This window comes from Myotis davidii, unplaced genomic scaffold, assembly GCF_000327345.1.
Source record: "Myotis davidii unplaced genomic scaffold, ASM32734v1 scaffold309, whole genome shotgun sequence".
NCBI classification, from domain to species: domain Eukaryota; kingdom Metazoa; phylum Chordata; class Mammalia; order Chiroptera; family Vespertilionidae; genus Myotis; species Myotis davidii.
In genome coordinates this window covers 591,240-617,316 of record NW_006383013.1, presented here as the reverse complement: position 1 = coordinate 617,316, position 26,077 = coordinate 591,240, and the positions used below count along the sequence as shown (strand labels likewise).

The following is a 26,077-nucleotide window of genomic DNA, read 5'->3' as shown; positions in this document are numbered from 1 at the left end:
AATCAAGCCTGCAACTGAGATACGTGCCCTTGACCGGAATTGAACCCAAGACCCTTCAGTCAGTGGGCTGACACTCTACTACTGAGCCAAACTGGCTAGGGTCCGTGGCCTCTTCAGGCATAGTCAGGGGTACATCCCCACAGGCCCCAACGTCACTAGACAGGCCAGTCAGAACTTATAAACTTGGAAAGACCACTGTTTGCCGACTCTCTGAAGGTGGGGGTTCCTCGGGTGAAGTGGAGCCCATGCGGGGCTCAGGTAGTCCTGCAGCTCTCAAAGGATGAAGAAAACAGAACAGGAACGTAACCAATGCTTGGAGATGGAGTTTGTGCAGAAGTTGAGAGCTGGTAACAAACCATGTTATCTGACCCCTGTGACCATTCACCTTGGCCCATCTGCCAATTTCCCCACTTCCTGCTCTGCCAGTTGACCTTCCTGTCATGCTTCAATCCTGGAGAAAACAAAAGGGACCACAGCATTCCATCAGGAGTGATCCTGCCTTTATTACAAAGCTCCTTCGGAAGTCCAAACACCCTCTGGAAGCCACAGGGGCAGTGGAGAAGACACTGGAGCTAGAAGCTAGCTCTTAGAAGACACAGGAGCCACAATAAGCTGCCGCTGGAGCACCCAAGCCAAGGAGCAGATAGCAAGTATCCACTTTAAAAATATGGTTAAGTGGGTAACAAAAGGGAAAGAAAAATTAATGATGGCATTGTGATATCAATACAACTGATATCCTGTGAACTTTCAGGGCTCAAACAGTGAAAGAAAAGTGAAGCAAATCAGCAGAGGCCTCAAATCAAGAGACTGAGGTGTGCAAGAAGCAATGGGACTGCTGGTGAGAAAAGTTTTAAGAATTTAAAAATGTGCCTCGCCCTAGCTGGTTTGGCTCAGTGGATAGAGCATCGGCCTGGGACCGAAGGGTCCCGGGTTCGATTCTAGTCAAGAGCACATGCTCAGGTTGACGGCTTGATCCCCAGTAGGAGGTGGGTGTGCAGGAGGCAGCTGGTCAGTGATTCTCTTTCATCGCTGATATTTCTCTCTCTTTCTCTTCTCTCTTCTTCTCTGAAATCAATAAAAATGTGCTGTAAGCACCAACCAATATGCTGCAAGTATGGTATTCAGAAAACACACTTGTGGGCAAATAATAATTAGTTATTGGAAAAATAACCTCTAAAGATTTAGACCAGAACATTCACACGCTGCCCCTTTTTAGTAAGTCAGCCAGCCAGCCATGCTTTCCTGAATCCCAGAAACCTATGGTCCATCCAGATGTTTTCTTGGAAATCAGGGATGAGCCAATGATGCTTAGCAATTAGCTTTTCTTAATATGGAATGTTTTCTCTAAAAGGGCATTGGTAGTGTTATTAATGGGTGACAGTAGTAGTACTGATTAATAATTCGTCTTCTTTAGTTCTTGAAGCAGAGTTGAAAAGGAACTCCTACTAAGGATTTTAGTAGGTGGCAGATAAATATTTGTTCTCAATCCATCATATTTAACAGGAAGTCTGCAAATAGATATATTTTGAATCTCCAGTTCAAATAAGACATTGAAGAAGAACTAGATGTGCAGGAGACATTGAAGAACTAGATGTGCAGGAGACAGCCAAAACCTGGAGGACTTATAATTTAGTAGGGCAATGAGGTATGGGGTCGGAACACTTCAGTGTCAGGCGGAGTGTGGTAAGTCACAGGCTGGCCTACATAAAGGTTGTAGGAATGCAGGGGCAGGGTTATTTCCAGCGGGAGCATCAGGGGTTTATAGGAAGGTTAGGGCTTGATATGTGCAAAAAGGATGAGAGACTTTCTAGGAACTCAAGGGCATGGGCAGAGCACTCAAGTGAGGGACTGGGAACAGAGACTTCACATGATGGAGTGGAGATAAGCCAACAGGAGGTTACTAGGGTTACATGCAGGGAGCTTAGGGTGCCAGGGTGAGAGCCCAGGCTCTATTAGTAGGCCTGGGGAGGAACTATAGGTTTTTAAGTCTCCTTCAGGGAGTTGAGTGGTAATGAACTAGGTGGCAGGTAGGATAGACTGGAAGCTGGCAGACCATGCAGTAGGTGACTACAAAGCCCCACACCACCCACTGCCACGTGAGGGGAAGACAGCAGATTCTTTGTCATTATAGCTGCACTTTCTGATGAGGTCTATGCTTTAAGTACGTAACTTGGCCCTTTGAAGAAAAACTCACTCTCCTATAAAAGGGACATATTTATTAGGACGACACAGAAGACATTATATACAAAGTACAACCTTCCAACACCCTGAAATACATTCATGCACACATAGTACATACATTACATTATCAATATAAAAACACAACATTAACATTTCTGAGGATGACAAATATAAAACCAATAAATATCACAATTCTAAAATATCTACTTACATTAAATGCTGGTGACTACTATGACCGTAAAAGAAAGAGTCAAAGCAGACCAAAAACCAATTACATAGGTTCAGGTTACAGACAAGTTTGTTTGGGGGTGGTATCCCAATACGCTCCATATATTTCTTAATTTCCCCGTTTAACACCATCAACTCTCAAAAGGAAGAGTTTGCTATTATGCCGCTATTTTTTGTGTGCATATGCAGACTCTTCAACCACATTTACGATAAAGGAATGTCAACAATAAGCTTCACTTAAAATCAAAGCCTCTAAGCCTAACCTTCTATATATTCCAGGCAGAATGCTTCCGTCCCATACTCATCCCTTTTATCCTGTGTTCAATTTTTTCCTTCTTGTCAGTGAGTAAAATTGCATGGATGGTCAAATGGCACAAATGAGAGAAAAATCCAACATTAATTCTAGCTGGGAAACAAGGCACATGTTACGGTTAACGGAACAACTATTAAAGTGTATAGTGCCGCGCCCTCGCAGACTCAGGGCCAAAAACCTGACCACGATTTTCCTTGTATCAAAACACTATCAGACTACTGTCACATGGATGTTCTTTTCATAAAGTTCAGGACACTCCGTGTATTTTTCAAAACGTTAGAGGCTTATAAGACAAAATATGGAGAACATGTGTAGTCACTACAACCCATAAGCTAGATTTTCAGGTTTTAACAGAGACACATAATTGGCAAACACTCCGTAAGAGTTATATTTAAGTCAGGAAATTCTCTTTTCCTTTCATGTGTGTTTCTGTCCTATGGGTGAAATATTTGATATGTGCTGTGAGAGGGGGTAAGGGGGGAACACTGCCATCACTGCAGAGCACGCACAATCCTGCAAGGTCAATCAGAGTTTCTAGTTGTTAATCAAATCAAACTCCTACAGTCAACCCCCTTTTCCTATCTTCAGGCCATACTAACTGTCTCGCTTGCATCTGTAACAGCTTAACTAGAACTCAAAAGTCCTTTCTGTCACCTTTAAATTGGTCTTGAGGTCTAATGCAACTGTGCACGGCCTTTCACTACACAAACTACTCCCAGGAGGGACTTGATACGCAAGGATCCCCTTCTCTGGAGTCAGCATGGATGGTGGGAGCTAGGAGGTGGGGAATGGGAGGCTTAGAGAATGGGGCTACCATGAGAGGTATAGAATTTTAAAAGCAGGCATCATTTCTAGAAGATTCTGGTTTCTCCAGCTGGGGATTCTTAGAACCTAGTATATACTGGAGAGTTCACAGGTCAACCTGCATGGTCTGGTCCAGAATCTAATTGGTCTCTGGGCTCCTTGCATCATAAATACTCCCTAAGAGATCAAGTACAACTCATGCAATCGCTGTCACAACGGACTTTGCCATCACTGAATCAAATCAACTGTAGATCCTGGGGCTCCTGAATCACTTCCAGAAACGAGAAAGCAGGACTTTGACCTTTAAGAATGATATGCCCTCTGGTGTTACCAGCATCTGAGGTGGAGATGGTCAAAGTCTGGAAGCTGACTGAATAACTGCATTGATCCTTGGGTGGAACAGATTCTTCTCTTGCTGCCGAATGTCCTCAGAGCGCAGAGTACCAGGAGCAGGGGAGAGGGTCAGCCCTGGAGGAGCACCCTCCAGCCTCTCGCCAGGAAGCAGTGAGGTGCGCATCATCAGAGCTGCACTGGGAGCGGAGCGTGGTTCCAGCCCCCGGGACATCCTGTCCACAGCTGGGCTACTTCTTGGGTTTCTCTAGAATGTTGAGGAATTTCCCCCGTGTCATTTCTCTGGCTGAAATAAAGAAGCAAATGAAGGATCAATGAAGACCTAAAATCTGAAAAAGGGATCATAGGAAGATTTAATTTAAAAACACAGAATTAAATTGTAAACAGGGGACCACAACAGAGTCAATCACCACAAACCTTCAAAAAGAGGGAGAAACAAACCACTCCTGGCAACTAAAACTGTAGAGTTGTTCTGGAGTCGGTAATTGCTATAGGGCACAGGCCAACCGGGGGAAACATCATCTATCAACCCTTACAAAAATCATCATGGAATTCCCCCAAAACCTCTCTCTCTCTAAAGAATATAACCTAATACTCACATTCACTACCACCGGGGTTTGCTCCTGGAGGCTAAAATCCAACCTAGATAACAGTCTTCTATGGGTTGCTGGTTTCTGGACATTTATAATCTCAAATCAGAATTAGAGACCATTTACCCCGTCCCTCAGTGGCAGTCCCTGGATACTGTAATATAACAGGGTTTATAGTCCCTCAGTGCAGTTCATCTGTGGATGGAGTAATAAAGTAGGGTTTATAGAACTTCGGTCTTCTCTCTCTTGGCATTGTCAGTCCTTAGATATTTAATACAGTCAGGCAAGGTTTATGTGTCTTTCTCTGACTTTCAGTACCATCAATCTTTGAATGCTGTAGTTACAAGGGGGTTTATATAGCTACTTTCCTACAGATGAGGCTCTGAAATGAAAGTAAAACATTTCTCAATTACAAGGGTCACTGCAGAAGCCCCCGTTTTAGCTGTCAAGCAAATCCTCAAGAATTGTATGAAGCCTAAACGCCCTTCTTCCTCATCCCCACAAGATCATCTTTGCAGATCCCTTAAGTGGATTTAACGTGCTGAAAGTTTCCGATGGCTTGCCCGGAGGCTGGATGTCCTCTGGAATCAAGCAGTGGGCACACAGCAGGCTGTGCCCTGTGGCCTCCCAAGAACATGTCTCCATCTTGGCCAATAAGTGAGATGGCCAGGGAGGCTCCTGCCGAGATGAGAAGGACCTTTACTCTGACCTCCTCCTGCCTTTCTCAAGCCCAGAGCAAATGGAGCCAGGTGAATGGGCTCCCACTCTCCCCACCTAAGTCTAAATTCCTGGTTAATTTGTACAATGAAGAAGTAAAACAACACAAACTCTGTAACCACAAGAAGGCTTCTGGTAACTGCAGTCTATATATATTCCCCATCTTTCATAAGTTCCTGAGCTCCAACAAAGAGAAAGGAAATCCCATTAAGTAGGAATGGAAGTCTCAGTGCAGGTCTGGTCTCATGTGCCCACAGCCCCTCCCTCTCGCAAAGCAAACTGACCGCTCCTTCCTTGGTGGATTTATACCAACCCTCTACATACAAAGTTCCTATCAGAGCTGCAATTACTTGTTTATATACTTGTTTTCCTCTGCTGAAGTATAAAAATAGAGGGCAGAGACTGTTTTATTATTCTTTATTCCACCAGCACCTAGCATAGTGCTAGACCTAGCTAGCATCTGCTGAAAAACGTTGGCTGGATGAATGATGATATACCAAAGAACCAGAACCAAGTAGGACAACAACCAAGTTAGTTTCTTCCCTTCCACAGGCAAACAGTAAGACTTGTTAGTGGCCCTTTGTGCTCCATTCTCTATATTGTGGGGTTCTTTTTAAATTTACCTTGCTTGTTTAGCAAGAAAAATAATTTCCCTTGATGGAAACAATGCAGATTAATGGAGAGATGGAAGTGGGGTGGGGCGAGGACAGACAAGGACTAACTATCCTAGAGGAAATGGGGCCAGCTTAGTACTTGAAACAGCAGGGAGGCGGGGGTGGGGGGGGGGTAAGTGCATGATTCCACTCTGTAAAATTTTCTAACCACTTTCTGTACATCTGAAACTAATACAGAATAATATTTAGCATGACTTCTTTCAGAGAACACAGGATTAGAACTCAGTTTAAGTTCCAGCTCTAGCATTTAGCAGCTGGGTGACACCAGGAGCTGGATAGGAACCTCAGTTTCTTCATCTGTAAAATGAGTACATATTAATGTCACCTGCCCTGTCCTCTTGGCTATCCAGCAGTGAACTTGCTTGGTATAGTGGTATCACTAATATAACACCTTTCAGAGGAGGGTAAGTAGCCTGCTGCTTCTCTGGCACTATTTCCTGAGTGAATAGACGAATTAACTGTGATAAGGGATAGTAGTAATCTCAAAAATTCCACTCCTTGGGATCTTTCCCTCAGCCAGATCGTGTAGATATTGACTTATACTTTGGCCTGAGTGGGTCTCATCACTTTTTTCTGCCTACTCTCAGGTACTTACTAAGGACCTAAAGCAAAGATCAAACAATCTTACAACCTGGCTAGAAGCAGGTGCTCTGGAAACCAGACATGTGTAACACAAAACTCTGTTGGGTAAACAGAACCTTGTTCCTCCAATTCGGGGTCAGGAGCACTCTACTGACATCACTAATTATTTCTGCCTGCTGCCCTTCAGATTCCCCAATTCTTTATTATTTTTTCTCCAAATGGGAAAATGACCAAGATTTTAAGACTTAAAATTTAAAAAGATCCAATCTAGTCAAGGGATCAAAAGGATTTAACAGAAAAATAAATGGATATTCCAAAGTCTCTCAGTGGCAAGCTCTCCTTGAATTTAACCAATCCCTTTTAACAACCCCTTTCCCACTCAATCATTCCTCCCCCTCCAACCTAATCTAAGTACACAGAGCTGCAGGAAACCACAGTAAAAGTAGAAGTAATTCAAAAGACATCATCGTCTACATGGGAGGGGAGAAAGTTTTCCCACTCGCCAGTCCTATATAGGAGATATACGAATTTGTGACATAGCTGCTCCCTAAAAGAGGGCTGTGCCCTATAAATCACATCCTAAGCACCAGCCCCTTTCTGTGCACAGAGAAATTGCTGTGGGTCAGGGGCTGCTCCAGAGCACGTGCCCTCCTGTTCCCTTGTCATCAGAGATGTTAACATCTCTGATTAATTCACATAGCCCTTATTTGATTCCTCATTTCTTTATCCTTGCTCTCCTGCTCTGCTGCAGTGTGAAAATTCTTACCAACCTGATACAGTAATCACCGCCTGCTAACTGCACCCCCCTAAACCTAGTGAAATTGTTTAGTGATGCCAACCGCGCTTTTAATTTGCAAGACATCAGACACAGAGGTAATTTATACCAACATCTGTTCATTTTTGACTTCTGAAACAAACTTGCACATGCTGCTACAAAATCCCATTAGGAGTAGGGAGACAGCCTTCTGCTACTATTCCGTATTCTTCTACACACACACACACACACACACACACACACACACACACACACACACACCTTCCAGTAGGGTTTAATATGTAAATGCACTTTACTAAAAAATTTCCGCCAAGCATTTCATGTCTCTTTGGGGGGAAAACTTTAGAGATGTCTATGGTTTGCTTACAGAGGAGAGGAAGATATTTCTATTTCCCTCTGACTAGTGCCATTCCTTCTTCTTCTCAATAGTTACAGCTTGGTCTAATTCTCTAGTTAATGGCCAGGTAAGAGTACATGCTTCTTAGCTTGGCATGTTCAATGCTTCCCTTCTCTCCTGGTCCTTTTTTCCTACAATGTGCTTCAAGACAACTCTAGAGACAATAAAATTGCTAGAGAGAGTTTTCTCTAGACTCAATAAAATTTCTTAACAATTTTCTAATTCTGGATTAATTCTCTAGGATTACAAGTTTAGCAGGAAGGGAACACGCTACCACATTCTAATAACTATGCCAAGAGGGATCCACTGGTCACCAGCCACCACAGTGTGTGCTGTGCAGGAGAGAGGCATGACCTCTGTGTGGTCATGATTTACTATGGGCTCTCCTATGCAGTACAAGACCATAAACTGAGAAAGCCACAATAGAGACGGACGCCATAGAGGGAACATGTGAATTGCTGCAGAGTGTGGGAGAGGGAACCACTTGTACACATTTACAGGCGGCAAATGGATACACCACAATCAACTTCCAGGTTTATGCGGTTTCCATTATCCCCTTCAAGTTTTCCTAGGACTGTCAGGTTCATGGCAGCTGTAAATACCTGGGCATGCTCAGAGAGGTCAGGGCTGAAGGGAGGACTGCATCCTCCTTGCTGGGAAGGTGCTGTGTGGTTTAATATAATGTCTTCTTTAGACTCCCCAATCCTCCATCCTACATTTAGCCTTGCCTCTGGCTCCCTTTCCACGATGACTATCCCCAAACTGCCTTCTCTGCAGTAAATTTTCTGGTGGCTGGTTGAAAGAGAGTCAGTGGCACAGATTGATTTCTCACCGGTGAGGGGATGAGGGATTACCAGCGGCACCCTGGTTAACGAGATTGGGTGCGAATCTCTCACGAGACCAGCCCTCTCTGCCAGGGCTTTGCACCTTTCACCCATGACATATGGGTTTCATTACAGAAAGATTTTCCAGATTATAACTTTGAGGCAATTGCCTGATAAAATTCTGCTTGGCTTTATTGTAGGGAACAATGTAAAAAATAAGTAACTTTTTATGAAATGGAAGAAACTCATAATGTTTGGTTTTCAATTCCAATGCAAACTACTTTAAGTACTGTGCCTCGATATAATTAAAAACATTAGCGAGGTGGAGAAGAGTTACATTCCACTAGTTCACTCACATCCTGAAGAGCAACAACAGGCTGTCTTTAGGAGACTCTGATATGAATGGCCAGGGAACAAAGGAGACAGCATAACTGTGAAGAGAGCAGGGCTTTTAGCATTAGACAGGCTTAGACTTGAACCCATGGACCCTGCTATTTAACAGCTCCTATACTAACTACTACTGAGGGCAAGTCACCCAGGTCATCCTTTGTGCAAGGTGGGGTTAATACAAAGGTCACACGGGCATTCAGTAAATGGTAGCTACTGTATAATCATCTCTTTCATTTTAAACAAATTTATGTAAGCCACAAGACACTTGATGGGAAAACTATCTAGGATTCATTTTTTAAAAATATTTTTTTATTGATTTCAGACAGGAAGGAAGAGGGAGAGATTGAAACATTGATGATGAATCAGCTGCCTCCTGCACGCCCCCCACTGGGGACCAAGCCCGCAACCCAGGCATGTGCCCTTGACCAGAATTGAACCTGGGACCCTCCAGTCCCCAGGCCGACGCTCTAACCACTAAGCCAAACCAGCCAGGGCAGATTCATTTCTTTTATAGTAATTTATCCCTACCTAAAGACATATTGCCCTACATGTAATAATTATGTACAAAAAATTGTAAAACTGTCTTTGGTTTCCACAAGGAGCATTTGAGATCTTGTTCCCCAGCATGTTGTCAATTTGGTTCAAATAAATTCTTATAAAAATCTTCTAAAAAAACACAACATTAGCCCTGGTCAGTTTGGCTTAGTGAATAGAGCATTGGCCTATGGACTGAAGGATCCCGGGTTTGATTCCAGTCAAGGGCATGTACATCAGTTGCAGACTCGATCCGGTTGGGGTGCATACGGAATCGATGTGTTTCTCTTACATCAATGTTTCTCTCTCTGTCTCTCTCTCCTCACCTCCTCCCTTCCACTCTAAAAATCAATGAAAAAATATCCTCAGAGAAGGATTAAAAAGAAAAACAACACGAATGTTGTCTTCTTGGTCTGGAGGAACAGAGTTCTGGAGTAAAGTATCAGGTTCTCTTTATAGTAGACACCTATCTGCTGCCATAATGCACTGACGAATCTTCAAACTCCATGTCCAACTGTGCTGGTGTCAGGTTCATTGGTTCAATTAGCTGCCCATCAAATTGGAATCTGATCTGCCTTGACCGGAATCGAACCTGGGACCCTTAAGTCCGCAGGCTGATGCTCTATCCACTGAGCCAAATCGGTTAGGGCAGGCCTCTTAATCTTAAACTGCACCACAGAACTATCCTGCCCTACCACCTTCAAATTAATAGGACCATTGTTTTTCTTTTTTTATTCACAGTCTCATATAATTTAAAAAATAAAGAAAAGTGCCTTTAAATGTTATCCATTCCTATATAATAAAAGGCTAATATGCAAATTGACCGAACGGTGGAATGACCAGTCGCTATGACGTGCACTGACCACCAGGGGGCAGACGCTCAACACAGGAACTGCCCCCTGGTGGTCAGTGTGCTTCCACAGTGGGAGCGTCACTCAGCCAGAAGCGCAGGGAGTAGGCCTAAGCCATGACCATTGTTTTCCACTGGCCATGGCGAGGTACCAGGTCCTCACTGAATGAACACCAGCAGCACCAGGAGTGCTGAACTACTTATTTTTAAAAAGAGCTCAAATGCAAAACAAATGGGAACATGAATGACTTGCGTCTGTAACACACATACTCTGCAGGACCAAACCTGCCAGAATAATGCTGGGTACTAGTTAGAAGCAGCTACCTTCCCTGACCACGCCAAGCAGCTACTTCTAGCAAAAAGAAACACACAAAATCCTAGTTAGTTTAGTACAGATCAGTCTGCTAAAAGGCTATTTAATTAGTTTCACAGAAGATATTTTGTAGAAATGATGCCATTTATTATAATTACGGTTTTCACTTTTTAAAAATTACTTTTTGGTCCTTGAAACCTTGAATGAACTCTCATCGCTATAACAAGAGGGACCTCTTAGTCATCAGTGTGTGTTGTGCAGGAGAAAAGCATGAAGAGGGCGGATGAGAGTTAAGTTAGTCGCACAGAGAGCCTATGATGTATTAGACATTAGGGAAGATTAAAATAAACTACAAGTGGCCTTTAAGATGGGACTCGCTCTTCTCAGGTATTTTGGTGGATTAGAGAACAAAAGTATACCACTGTGATTTATAATGCTGACTTCTCTCTCACAGGAATGTGGAAAGTTTTCTGTCGCTCTGGCACGAAGCCAGGGTACAGCAGAGCCATTCCAGGGCAGTCCGCCAGACTGAGATGCTTCACCACGCGCCAGTTCAGACCTCTGCACAAAACGTACTACTCAGCGATCGATAATTCAAGTCAAGGACTAAGCACTTTTTAATGCCTCTAATGTGAGAGCAGCTGGTGCTGGGGCATTGACAAGAGCAGAAGGTGCTGCGAACTGAGCCGGGTGTCACTGGATGAGGAAGGGTCTCTTGGAGCCTCATTAGGCTTGGTGGCCCTCAGAAGGGAGTTAATTGTAATAAAGTCTACTGACCATTCTCAATCAACTCCTGTGGGAGAGCACACACATGTGAGAGTCTGGCAAAAATCTTACTTTTCTCTAAAATACATCAAAGTAGCATTTGATGGTAAGCAAAGTAGCCTTCAGGCTTTTGCCTAAAGTTCTTTAGGCATAAGCATTTCAAAAAGGAGAATGAAATATCTGAGAAAAGAACAGTACGGATGCTACATCTGTGACCAAACTACCACAGACTATCAAAATCTTCATCCTCCGAATTTTAAAAAAAGCCTTTTGGGGCACACTTTCCAGGTTCCCTTTATATTGGGTCTCTTGTCTAACAGGACTTTTTCTTCTTCTAAACAGTGCTCCAGTAAATTCAGAAAAAGACAATTTTATACCAAACATTTTTTCCTTCAATTCATGGTAAGGCCCAATGCCAGGTAATGTTTTATCCAAGCAGTAATATAAAAATGAAAAGCCAGGACTCAGCGCACAGGTAAACAAATTTGGACAGTTCCAATATGGAAAATAATTTTAATGGCTTTTCACACAGAAAAAAAAAAAGAACAGAAATATCTAGCCAACAGATTTATTCTCTGAATATAACACATCAAGCGGGAACATAAAATATGGGAAGTGTCAGCCATGATGCCTGAAGATTGAAAGCACAAGTAGAAGAATCTTAATTGTCAGGCATTTGAAAAATGGTGTTATTCGGGTGAAGCCTGTGTTTCTCCATCAACTCTCCTTGCCCTGCCCTCTTCCGAGAGCAAAACAAGACTAGATTTCAAATATCCAGTCCTTGTTATAATCCTCCTCTCTCCTAAAAAACCCAAACAACAAAAACTCCAAAGATTTGTGTTTAAGAAATGAGAGCTAACAACTCCTTATTTGTATTTATTTTCCTTTTCAGAGGGCCTCACAGGCCTACTCATAATTTCATTTGGTTCTCCTTTCAAGGGTAAACTCAACTGAATGAAAGGCAATGAGATCAAAGCAATGCATTAATACTCTTGAGGTGAGAACTTTTATTAAATACTCATAAATTTGTGTACAACATTCATGCCTCAGGGCCTTTACATAGTAATACATCGTGGCGAGACACTTATTATGACCAAAGGCTAGTAGCTTCACAGTCTTAATTTCCTCATCCATAAAGTGAGAACAGCAATAATAATCTATCATGTAAGGTTAAGATAGAACAACTAGTCATAGTGACTTGATCACTACAAAAAACATTTTGGCCCAAATTAGATATTTTATCTGTAGAGGCTAGATTCCACTCTCAGAAAAATCAGACCAAGATCACAGCATGGATCATTTCATTGATCTGGATATTAAAAAGTTTCCTGCTTGGAACGTACCGGCAGTAGCTAAAGACTATGGAGGAGGAAGGCCCAGTCTTGACCCCCAGGGCAGGCAAAGAGTTACATCTTCACTCTGAGAAGCCAATAAAAAGCTCTCTTGATTATAATTTAGATAAGAACCACTGGATTGAATAATAATGTCTGAAACTCCCCTGGCTGTTTCACCTTGAGACGTCCATCACTGGGTTAAACATGATGCTAATTGCATTTGGATTGATTAATTTCTCTCACTCCTGTCTATTCGAATAACGCTTAACAAAATAATCATAGCGCCCAGAGCCAAATCTTTTCCGTCAAAGGAATGAAGCCATCAGAACCGGCAGAGATGAAAGAAATGAAGATGACCCGTAATTACTGCTACGGTGATATCATTACCATATTATACAAAATGAGTGTGGGGGGGGGGTGGAGGGACTGAGATTATTATTTTTTTAATAGAACCCTACAATCTAAGAATACAAATTTGACATCAAGTGGAACACACAGAAATATAGAACTTTAAAAAAATACAAATCTTGCTCATGAAATTGCAAAATCCAACAAACACTGAGACCCAAGATACATCAAGTGTCTTGGACTGTGAGCAGGTATTATTCACACCACTATTTTTTCACTGCAATAACACTTTGTGTATGACTTGCATAGAGATTTAAGATGCTGTCTTCATACACAAGTATTGCCATAGTTACTGAAGAATTTTTCTTTCAGCGAGGGAATATCATTTTATTTTAATATTGTTAGAGGTTACCTTGTTTGTAAAATTAAAATCTAGGTTTTAACTGCAGCTAGTTCTAGTTTAAGACACCAAAGAAAATGTCTATGAATCTTTGCGCTTGACTCATTGGACAATAGTATGGAATTAACTTATAAGCAAGAAGAACATAATAATATTTCCCTACTTTTTTATTGTTTTATATGATCTTTGCAATACTTATGATAGAAAACCTATGATTGCATAGGATTTGAACCTTAGCTCTGAGTCTCTCACTTATTAGATGGCACTCCCAAACAAATTATGCAGCCTCTGTGCCTCATTTCCTTGATCTGTAAAATGGGGATTATATTCACCTGACTAGATTGTTGTGAGACTTAAGATAATACATTTAAGTGCTCAGTATATGCTGGTACAAAAAATAAACTTCCCCCTAAGATTAATTGTATGTTTGTTTACTGAACCTTGAAAAATGTTTTGGTTATTTTATTTATTAATTTAAACAGACACTTGCAAAGTACACTGAATATAGATTTTTAACAAATATTTGAGAAATAAATAAGTAAATAGAATACTTAGAAAGTACATCATTTTAGTAGGCTAGAAATATGTGGAGGGTATTTTTGCTATAGTATTTCAATCCTCACCCAAGGATATGTTTTTCCCCATTGATTTTTAGAGATAGTGAAAGGGAGGAGGAGAGACAGAGAAAGAGAAACATCTATGTTAGAGAGACACATTGATTGGTTGGCTACTGCACAAACCCTGACCAGGGCTGGGATTAAGCCTACAACTGAGGTACGTGCCCTTGACTGGAAACGAACCTGCAACTCTTCAGGTGATCTAACCACTGAGCAACCAACGAGGGCCAGTATAGTATTTTAAACATAGGAACCATCATTAAATTGAAATAATAAAAACAGATATTGAAATTATTTTATTTAATTTAGAAAAGAAGATATGTTTCCCTATTATACTATATACTAGTAATAAAGAGCTAATATGCTAATTAGACCAAACAGCAGAATGACCATCCAGACGACCTTCCAGACAAAGCCAGGGCTGCGAGGGCCGGCCGAGGCTGCGAGGGCTGAGCTCCTTGCACAGATTTCATGCATCAGGACCCTAGTATCTAATAAACATTCCCAAATCAATCAAGCATATGTATTCTGAAGTTGTAGTCATTCAGTAATATATATATAATCAGTGCTTTAAAAGAAAGAACAAAACACTGTGTTTCTGCCAGATGAAAACAAGAGTCCAAAATATTTACTCCATTAACTCAGTATTCTCTACTTTCTTTCTGGTTAAGAGGGGCACTGTAATACAGTACAAAGGGGTTATCTTCTTTGGCTTTGGAATTAGATGGGTCTAGATTTGATTCAAATCCCAGCCCCCCATTTCTAAGCTTCAAGATCTTGTAATTTACTTTCTGATCATCCGTTTCTCCTCTGTAAAATGGGAATTATAAAATGGATTTGCAGATTCTTATAAGATTAAATAAGGCAATGCATGAAAATCCTTTATACTGCCAAATATATAGTAGGAAAGTCAATAAATGACAGTGTTAATCATTTTTATCTTTCACGTCTCAGCTCAAATGTCACCTTTTCAGAGAGGCCTTCCAAACCACCCTATCCAAAGTGAGTCATCTTCAGTTATTTTTTCATATAAACTCATTTACTTCCTCATAGTTCCTACCAAAATCTAAAATTACTTTATTTACTCACTAGTAGCCTACTGCATGAAAATTCATGCACTGGAGGGGGATCCCTCAGCCTGGCTTGCCTCCTCTCACAGTCCAGGAGCCCTCAGGGGCGGGAGGCGACCCAGCGATCAGGGGAAGGTAACACCCCATCACACTTCTGCTGCTGCCACTGCCGGCAGCGCAAGCCTTGGTTGGCCCTGGTTACCTGTGCCTCAGGAGGCCTTGGGCAGTTGAGGGATTGAGGGGACTGGGGGACTTCGGAGGCAGGTATGCAGAGCGGCCAGGCGGGCCCGGCCTTGCCATGCACCTGCCACCCCAGCGGGGCTGAGGGGACTGGGCACTGCTATCTTGTGGCTGTGGGCCCTGCCATCTTTGAAGGCGAGGCAGCAATTAGCATATTCCCTCATTGGCTGTGGGCGCTGCCATCTTTGAGGGTGGGGCAGTCAATTAGTATATCTCCTCCTTATTGGCTGTGGGCGCTACCATCTTTTGCGATGGTGTGAGGGTCAATTAGCATATTCCCTCTTTCTTACATAGGATGCTTCAGGAAGTTCTATAGAACTTCCTGTTGTATCCCTAGCAAATACAGTGGGGCCTTGACTTACGAGTTTAATTCGTTCCGTGATGGAGCTCGTAACTCAAATTACTTGTATGTCAAATCAGAAAGTAATCGAACCTGGGACCCTTCAGTCCGCAGGCCGACGCTCTATCCACTGAGCCAAACCGGTTTCGGCGGTAACCCAAATTTTAGCTCGCAACTCAAAGCAAAAAATCGGCTGAGAGACGGTTCGTATCTCAAAAAACTCGTTAGTCAGGACACTCGTAAGTCAAGGCCCCACTATAGATGGTCAATCACATATCTATTGAAATAATTTATTCATATATGAGGAAAGAGGTACTCTGCTTCCTTTTAATTCTTAACTAACCCCCATGCATAAGAAACTTTTAGTCTAGTAAAATCACTTAGTTCTACTTCTAGGAAGCTTTCCAAAGAGACACCAATAAAAATATCAAATAGGCTATTCACATGCCTATTCATTTCAGCACTGTTGTTGTTTTTTAATATATTTTTATTGATTTCAGAGAGGAAGGAAGAGGGAGAGAGAGATGGAAACATCCATGATGAGAGAGAATCATGGTGGATTGGTTGCCTCCTGCAGGTCCCCCACTGGGGATCGAGCCCACAACCTAGGCCTGTGCCCTTGACCAGAATCAAACCTGGGACCTTTCAGTCCACAGGGTGATGCTCTATCCACTGAGTCAAACCGGGTAGGGCTTTTCAGCACTGTTTGTAATATGTAAAGACTGGAACCAACCCAAATGTCCATCAATAAGGATGGGACTGGTATAATCTTATTATGGATTACTGTTCAGCTGTAAAAAGAATGAGGATACCTATATACTGTTATGGATAGATCTCCAAAAAAACACAAAGTGTAAAGGAAAATTATGTATAGTATATTACCTTGTGTGGAAAATTAGGACAAGGGGGAAATACATATATATATTTATTTAGAGTTTCAAAAGGAACAATGGAAGAAGGAAGTTTAGTATTAGTTTTTACTAACAAAAATGGTTACCTAAGGGAGGGACAACAGATGGGGAAGGAATAGAAATTTAAGTTAGACACTCTGAATGTACCTTATTTTATACATTTTACTTTGGGATTCCATGTAAGTATTTTATATACTAAAATACAAAATTCATTAAATAGAAAAAAACCTCTAAAAATAGAAATAAACTGAAAATAACTTGAATCTATAAAATTTGGCATAACCATACAGTACAAAAGTATAAATAATCTAAAATGACATTTTAAATAATTGAAAAGACATAACCCTACAAGTATGTATCCTAAGGATATAAAAGCTGCATAGAGAAATCTTAAACTGTACATAGCAGTCTTCTAGTTACATGTAGTTGGTTCTTCTGATGCTAGGTTTATTGTGGGTTAGTTATTAGGAACCCAGAATTTAAGCATAAGAGAAAAAAGATATCATTATAAAATCAAATAGATCAAATAAAAACCCTTTAACATCTTTGAACAAAAAAATACTTATTTACCAACCCTGTCCAAGGAAAAGGCCTAGAAGCAATGATAGTCCAGTAACAATGAATACTATTAATACTTAGATTTCTACTAAAAGCTACCCAGGTTCCTTGGAGAAATGGATTAAATTACAAGTCTAAAGAAGTAAAGGAACTAGGTTATCTTGACATGCTGAAAGCAAGAAGTTACCAGACTACAAGGCTCACATCAAATGACACAGGAGTCAACCTGAAGGAGCGCCCATTACCTAAAGATGGAGAAGTTTTTGGTGTCAGATAATATTTATAGTAGATTGAAATACATCAAATATAAGCATCTTCAATATTTTTAAAAGCTCTCAGTCACTTCAACTCATTTCATGTTCTGAAAATTGATAAATAAAAAGGGGGAGGAATCTAGCATTTTTCCTGCCTTTCCTCTTTGTACTGTATTTCAGGGAAAACATATAATTGACTTATTAGAATAATTATCATCACTATTATTATGAAAAGGATCTATGGCCCTAACCGGTTTGGCTCACTGGATAGAGCGTCGGCCTGTGGACTGAAGGGTCCCAGGTTCGATTCCGGTCAAGCGCATGTACCTTGGTTGCAGGCACATCCCCAGTTGGGGGTGTGCAGGAGGCAGCTGATCAATGTTTCTCACTCATTGATGTTTCTAACTCTCTGTCCCTCTCCCTTCCTCTCTGTAAAAAATCAATAAAATATATTTTTTAAAAAAAGGATCTATGGATACCACCTAAACCCACTGATCTTCACTGAAACTGTAACGGAGGTCAGTCATAAGCTTCCTGACATGAAAATATAGCAGGTACACAATACCATTTATGAACTATTCTTACCAACAAGACTGAATTCAAACCAATTTATTCTCTGTCAGATTATAGGAATTTTGGGGAAAAGAGGAAGATGTGGAATGTTACCACCAGGATAAAATCACCCAAATTTAAAATGTGGGAACTCCTACAGGAAAACAACCCAGTTTCTTCACCAATTAAATACCGGAAGTAGGAAGTGTGGTTATAGAGACAATTAGGAGACTGAAGATTCAGGTCAACCAAATGCACTGCCTGGACCTTGACTGGATCCTGATCCATCAATTGTAGAAAACACGATTTTGAGCCAAACTGGGCATGGACTATTAGTTGTAATTAAGGAATTATGATTTTATTTTGTTTATGTAATGTGTTTTTGTTGTTTTTTAAAAAGGGCCTTCTTGATTAGAGATATATACTGAGGTATTTATAAATGAAATGATACTGATTTTCTTAAAATACTCCAGACAACAACACAACCACAACAAAAAGTGTGATTCAAAGGGATGGACATAAAACAAGAATGGCAGAAAGTTGACAATTATTAAAGCTGCAGATGAGGTTGCGGGGTTCATTATAGCATTTTCTGTCGTTAGTATATGCTTGAAAAATGTCCATAATAAAAAGAAAATCTCATCAAATGTTTCTCTAGAAATATAGCTTTTTCTCATTATCACTACATAACATAATACAATGAACAGAAGGCTAGGGAACAGATTTGTGGATAATTAACTCTGCAGAGGGCTTGAAAATGGATGGACAGGAAAAGCTTTAGAAAGGGGGTGACTTCTCATGTCATGAATGTTTATTTCCATCGTTAAATTCTTGGATGAGGGACAAGTTACAAACGACCAAACAATCAAAAGCAGATTATATACTTTTAAAAGCCTATCACATTTAACTTGGGTTAAGCCTAATATTAAGAAGCTGCTGCCTTCTAACCTTTTTCTCTCTTAATTATTTAAAAAAACACACTGACAAATCTAAGAGCAGTTTTCAATTTATCTGCAAAACAGCTCTGAGAGAAGCACCCTGGCTCAACATTTTGCTTCTACAAAATTTTCTTGGAGGTGAAGAGAATGAGTCCTTGGTTACTCATTTATTGAATCGTTTCAGAAAAAGCTTTAAAGGTCGGTAGCAAGACTAACTTTAAGGTCTAGGACAATCCAATAGCTAACACGTTATAAAAAGGAACAGCTTAATCTAAACTTTCACTAGTCCAGTAAATTTCAACTAGCTTGCCCTCACGCTATCAACTGTATATAAATGATGACCTCATTAATCCCACTTCACTTTGATCATGCTTTTCCTTCATAGATGCTGATTTATCCAATTTAAAACAAATTACTTGTTCTAGCTGATAATTTGATTTTTAATTGTTTGCACTGTGGTTTCATGTATGTACCTGATGTTCTCAACCTGATCAGACTATAATTCATAAATGGAAGAGGCGATTAAAGATAATTTCTCTCACAAACTTGGAAAAAATGTACACTATATAGTACACTATCCAGTAAGTCTTAATTTAAAAAAAATTTTCCCTTTAAAATCATGTACTAATACAAAAGTACAATAATTACTGTCTTCACTTGATTATGAATTTCTTTTAAAAGCACATCACAATCAGGTAAGGACTTGAGTATGGCATGTCTACTTAGGATGTCATATGGCAGTGGTTATTTCCCTTGTCATTGGAAATAACAGCTGATTAGCCTTCTGTTTGTTTGTTTTTCAGAATATCCAGTTTTGATGTTTCTGAATAATCTTATTTACAACATTCATGAATTCCACAGCCAGAAAATTATATATACTGTTTATAATAGTCCGCATCACTGAAATTTCAGAGCTTAATCTATACATAGTTAACATACAATAAACATGTGCTGAATAAAAAAACACTTTCATGCACAACTGACCATCGTTTAGGATCTTAAAAACAATTTATGGGTAATCAATATGGCTAAATATAACAGACAGAAAAATATGGTTAATTAGATGCAATATAAACATTATAGTGCTTAATAACTAAAACTTAAAATATATTTTTTGTTAATTTTATTTGCATTCAAACCAATACAGAAGTAAAAGTGAAAGAAGCACTTTATAGATGTCAGACGACTAGCCTCAAAACCAGAAGGTTAGAGCTCTAACCTAATTTCATCAGCTAGTCAACGAGTCCTTACCGCGTGCACATTACATACTCATAACTGCAGATGACGGGACACCAAGAGAGATCAACCAGTCTTCCTTAGAAAACCTCTCCCCTCATTTGGGCACTAAAGTTTGCTCATCAGCAGCTCACCTGTGCTCTGTAGATAACTTAGAGAGTTTTGCAAATGTGGAGTACTTTCCCCCAAGACCTTATAGAGAGGGCAAGACCAACTTTAGGAACAGATCCTATTTCAATATAATGCAGGTCTTAGTTAGAATTTATAACCTACACCAGTGGTTTTCAAAGTGTCGTCCCTGAACCAACTACAACAGCACCACTTGGAGAATATACTACATACAAATTCTCAGGACTCCGTCTCAGAGCTACTGAGTCAGAAACTCTAGAGCTCGGGCCCAAGAATCCACGTTTTAAAAAGCCCTTCAGGTGATTCTGATGCATGCTAAATTTTGAGAACCACTAACCTATATTATCCAGGCTCTTTGATTTTTGTTTTCAGTTCTCTGTAGTTCTAATTCATTATTAAAAGAGGAGGCAGGGTTTTGTTTTTATTAAAATTATGATCACAACAAAGCATATTTCTTACCATAAAGCTAAAAGTAGAGGAGAGACTATTTTTTTTAAAGAAAATATGAGTAACGAAGGAAGAAATTAAAACATTCAACCAAAGGATTAGAATTTTTACCAAAACTTAATCAGTACCTCAATAGCCATGTATCATTCTTAGTGTTAAGATTACAATACAATCCTTTACCTTGAGAATCTTAGCAGAAGACAGACTGAAAATATTAATTACCAAACAATGTCATCAAAGCTATGAGAAGTATATCATACATTATGAGGACAGAAATGGGTTGGATGGATTGGAAAAGTTTTAGAAAAGGGGTGCTAGCCTTTAGGAATGTACTATCTAGGAACCCCCAGGCAAGATAAGGATAGCTACTTTTTAAAAGCTTTCCACTAGGCCACTAGTGTAAAATGTAAATGAACATTATGAAATAGATCTTAAAATAAGCCCAAAGTACCACTTAATTCCCAGCATTGTTTGGGATTTCTTATGGATACCAAAGTAGTACTATAAGAAATGGCCTTACTTTTAAGAAATTAAACCACAAATAATAAACTTTGCCTATGCAAAGTTTGGCAGGAATTAAGTCAATTATAACTATCCTTCATCATATTTTGTTAAGCAAAAAGCTGTGACAGTTGTCACCCAAACAATTAAGTCAAATGAGTTGCTCTGAAGTCTAGTTTCTTCTCAAGGTTGAAGTTTTCACAAGATTTACCCAAAATGGAGACTTCTATTATTTAAATGCTTTTATTTCCTTGTGTTTGTAAGATCAACCTGACCTAATTCCATGAAATAACCGAAACTTAAATCAGTTTTTCCTCTATATTCATGTTATTTTTAACTTCAGCTATAAAACTATTAACATAATTAGCATTCCTGTAACCAAACATAGTTGACTAAACCTCATTTTTAAGAGATTTTTCATTGATTTTTAGAGAGAGAGAGAGAGAGAGGAAGGGAGAAGGAGAGAAACATCGATGTGAGAGCAGAACATCAAACGGTTGCCTCCTGCATGCCCCTTCCGAGGATCAAGCCTGCAACCCAAGCATGTGCCCTGACCAGGAAGTGAACCGGCAACCTTTTGGTGTACGGAAATGTCCAACCAACTGAGCCACACTGGCCAGAGCTAAACCTCATTTTTTAAAGGTAAGTACAAAAACTAGCTTTCATAATTTGCTAAAATGTTTATTTTTATAAAAGCTACTTATGTCTGATTTGACTACTCATTTAGTTCTAATTTGATTATGGGATTCTATTTCTAATAAGTAACCCCTCCCAAATCCAGAGTTGAGTTAAAAGCCAGAAGACAATGTAAATAATGCATGTAAATAGTCCTATCATTAATCACTTTCTTTGAATTACTTTTTTTTAATTTGTTTTTTAAAAATATATTTTTATTGACTTCAGAGAGAAAGGGAAAGGGAGAGAGAGATAGAAATATCAATGATGACAATAATCGATTTGCTGCCTCCTGCATACCCCGACTGAGGATCGAGCCCACAACCCCAGGCATGTGTCCTAACCAGGAATGAAACCTTGACCTCCTGGTTCATAGGTCAACACTCAACCAATGAGCCACATAGTCTGGGCTGAACTACTTTCTTAATGATTTTCCAAATTCAGCCTGAGCTACTGGTACATTGACTTCATTTTGAAAAGGAAAATGGGGGGGCGGGGTGGGGTGGCGGGGTCTTGCAACCTAGTTTAGTATCTTACTTCCCCACTCTTGACTGACTTGGGCGGAGCAGGCTCCCAAGGCCCTGCCAAGACTGACTTGGGCGGAGTTGTGGGGACCCTTAGGAACCCGCCACAAGAGGAGATATATATACTAGTACAGTGGTCGGTAAACTGCGGCTCTCGAGCCACATGCGGCTCTTTGGCCCCTTGAGTGTGGCTCTTCCACAAAATACCGACTTCTGCTCCTGGGCCACAAAGTTTCAATCGCACTGTACGTGGGCACCCACACCTGGTATTTTGTGGTATTTTGTGGAAGAGCCACACTCAAGGGGCCAAAAAGCCGCATGTGGCTCCCGAGCCGCAGTTTGTCAACCACTGTAGTAGGTCAGAGCCTCCCCACAAGTTCAGATCAGGCTTTGGATCTGGAATTCCCCTGGACTAGCAGATCTGTGAAATAAAGGTTAAACTTTCCTCCCTCAGGGTGCTGGCTGATCGTTCTCCTGTGCATTCTGCCACAATCTGTATAATCAATGACGTGTCTTTGAGGTCAACGTCAATACAGAAATTAATCTCTATATGCCAGAAGTTCTTCAGTATTCCAAGTATATAGAATCTTTCAGTTTCACCCTAAGCAAAACAAACAAACAAACAAACAAACAAACAACAAAAACCCCACAGATTAAAAATTACAAATGAGATTAAAAATAACAAAACAGAGGATATGACCTATGGTCATTCGGCTTTTCATGACCCAAAACAGACAACCAATAGTAAATTGATTCACAATAAGTCATTCTTCTCCATTCTTGCTCAAGATATGAAATATCAAACCTCAGAGTTCTTTGAAACAGAACCCGACAATGAGAGTGATGAAAGCAAAGAGGGTTGTGTTTTTGCTTATCCAGTCAGTTTCTAAGTGACTCCCAAACACAAAGGAGAGACTAATAAATGGTTGAGTAAACTACTACTTTAGCAAAATGTATTTAAATCATTGGATGATATATGCTGTACTCATAGTAAAAGTATATCTAGGGAATTCTAATGCAAGTCTTATGATATAATACACAGGAAGTTGGGAGAATGGGAGTGACTGCTAATAGGTACTGGGTTTCCTTTCGGGTGATGGAAATATTTCCAAATTAGATTACAAACAGTTGCACAATTTTGTGAATATACTAAAAACGCATTGACCTGTGCACTTTAAACAGGTGAATTTTATGGTATGTGAAAAATTGCATGCAGAAGTATAAAAAGCCTCTTGTGCTCAAGTGGAACCCTTGCTAAAGACTTTGCACAGGGCCACAGTCAGTATGGCTCAGTTGGTTGAGAATCATCCTGTGCACTGAAAGGTTGATGGTTCGATTCCTACTCAAGGCATATGCCTGGGTTGCAGGCTCAATCCCAGGTAAAGGGCTTGCAGGAAGCAACTGATCTATGTCTGTCTGTCTGTCTAAAAATTGAAAAAAGAAACAAAAATGAAATTATTTAAAAAAGAAAAAAGTCGGCATAGGGAAGATTGAAGGCAAAAGAAGCTGAGTTTCTCCGCTAAAGACAAAGGTATCCAGTTCTTACCTTTCTTCTGAGGAACCAAAAAAGTAAAACAAACAAACAAAAAAACCCTGCCCAGCTGGTGTTGCTCAGTGGTTGAGCATCGATCCATGAAGAGGTCATGGTTAGATTCCCAATCAGGGCACATGCTGGGTTGCGGGCTAAATCCCCAGTAGCCCGCATGTTTCTACCTTCCTATTGCTCTTTTAAAGCCCTTTCTCTTGGCTTTGTGCTTGATAAATAATCGGCTGGGAAAAAAAATCTGGGCATTGGGACACTGCTGCCATTGACTTCAAGAGAAATATACTTCATAAATTTAATTCTGTTTGATTCAGATAACACCAGAACTTTTATTTATGATGTCCTTTTAGAAGCAAAGATACTATATTTTGAATTAAAATAAGTACACTACTTAGAATACTTAGACACTATGAATAATTATTTGAAAAATGCCTCTTTTGTTTAAAGACTAAATATTCATCCCAGGAAGTCAGAATGCAATTAGATTTAATATAAGTAGATTAGATTAATGCAAATGCATTAGATGAGAAAACATTTAACAAAGCTATGTATTTAAACACATCAAAATCCATGAAATAAAAGATTAAAGTTGTATGAAAACTAAGTAATCCTCAGTACAAGTAAATAATTGGTTAGATGTAATAGGTGAATTAGCAATCCTAACTCAGACCATGAGCAAGGTAGAGAACTTCATTTATATAAAAGTATTCAATTATAGACTTTCCATGTGCTCATTATTGTGCTACGCTCTGAAGATATCAAGAATAAAACTGATAGTTTACTTACTTATTTATCCTTACCAGAGGATATTTTCCCATTGATTTTCCGAGAGGGGGGGAGAGAGAGGGAGAGAAAAGATACCCATGTGAGAGAGACACATCGATTGGTTGCCTCCCGCACGCACCCTGACCAGGCGGAGCATCAAACCTGCAACCCAGGTGCGTGCCCTTGATCAAGAATTGAACCCTCGAACCTTCTGTGTGGGCATCGATGCTAACCACTCACACCGGATAGGCTGATAGTTTCTTTTTTAAAATTGATTCATTCAGTATATACTTATTGAACACAACTTTTTTGTATAGGAGTAGTAATGCTGACTTTTTTGCATTCACACTTTGAAGAGATTAAAAGATTCAGAAAATAACTGCACAGTTTACAGTTATTCCTACGGTATAATTTCTCACAGTGTAAAAGCCTCCATAATCGTCACACTAGTTCCTTGGTTGCCCTTTAGTCCAGTGTGGCTGAGTAGAACCATTTTCTAATCTGAACACATTTCTTACATTCTTTTTTTTTACTGAATTTATTGGGCTAACATTGGTTAATAAAACCATACAGATTTCAAGTGTACAACTCTCTAACACATCATCTGCATCCTGCATCATGCACTCACCACCCACGTCAAATCTCTTTCTGCCACCATTTATTACCCACTTTGCCCTCTTCCATCTTCCCCTATACTCCCCTATCGCCTCTGGCAATAACCATACTGTTGTCTGTGTCTTCCCCCACCCTAATTCCTTCACCTTTTTCACCAGTCCCCCAACTCCCTCTCTCCCCTGACAGCTGTTAGTCTGTTCTTTATACCTATGAGTCTGTTTCTTATATTCTTAATATATTTGTGGCCAAAGTTTTCACAAGCAGCATCTTTCCTGGTGCTGACTTGACATCATGCTTCTCATCTCTTACTCAAAACAAATTGTATCCTGCTCCACACAGCACTTAACAATCTACTCAGTACTAACTCCCTCCTGACTGGCATCACTGTAATGTTAACCTATTTATTACACATTGTTCAAAACTTATAGCAAAACCAGTGAAGAGTTTGTGCTGCTGAATGGCTAAGAACTACGACTGCTAACATTTCTGAGTGGTATGTTGGGTACTATTTAGATCACTTAACAGGTATCATTATTTAAAGTTCTCACAATACCCTATATAACAGGTACCATTTATCATTTCCATTTTACAAATGAGGTACACAGAGGCTACATAACTTGCTCAAGTTTAAACAACTAATAAACGATAGAGGTAAGATCAGAACCCAGGTGTCCTTGACTCGAGCCTGAGCTTAACCACTTTGCTATAGTTATCTCCCCATGGTCCTTGACCAAAAGGAGTTCACAGACTAGAGATATACACACTGAGTGGCCAAATTATTAGGACCACCCG

General features: G+C 40.1%; 1 protein-coding gene across 1 annotated transcript in view; it reads right to left on the bottom strand.

Moving 5' to 3' along the window:
- Positions 1-2,199: 2,199 nt before the first annotated feature.
- The window catches only part of LIN52 (lin-52 DREAM MuvB core complex component), a 94,978-nt gene continuing 71,100 nt past the window's right edge, over positions 2,200-26,077 (bottom strand). Inside the window, exon 6 of the mRNA XM_006778774.2 lies at positions 2,200-4,163. Within this exon, the coding sequence (XP_006778837.1) occupies positions 4,108-4,163 (56 nt within the window). The 3' untranslated portion in view covers positions 2,200-4,107. The remainder of the gene's footprint in view (positions 4,164-26,077) is intronic.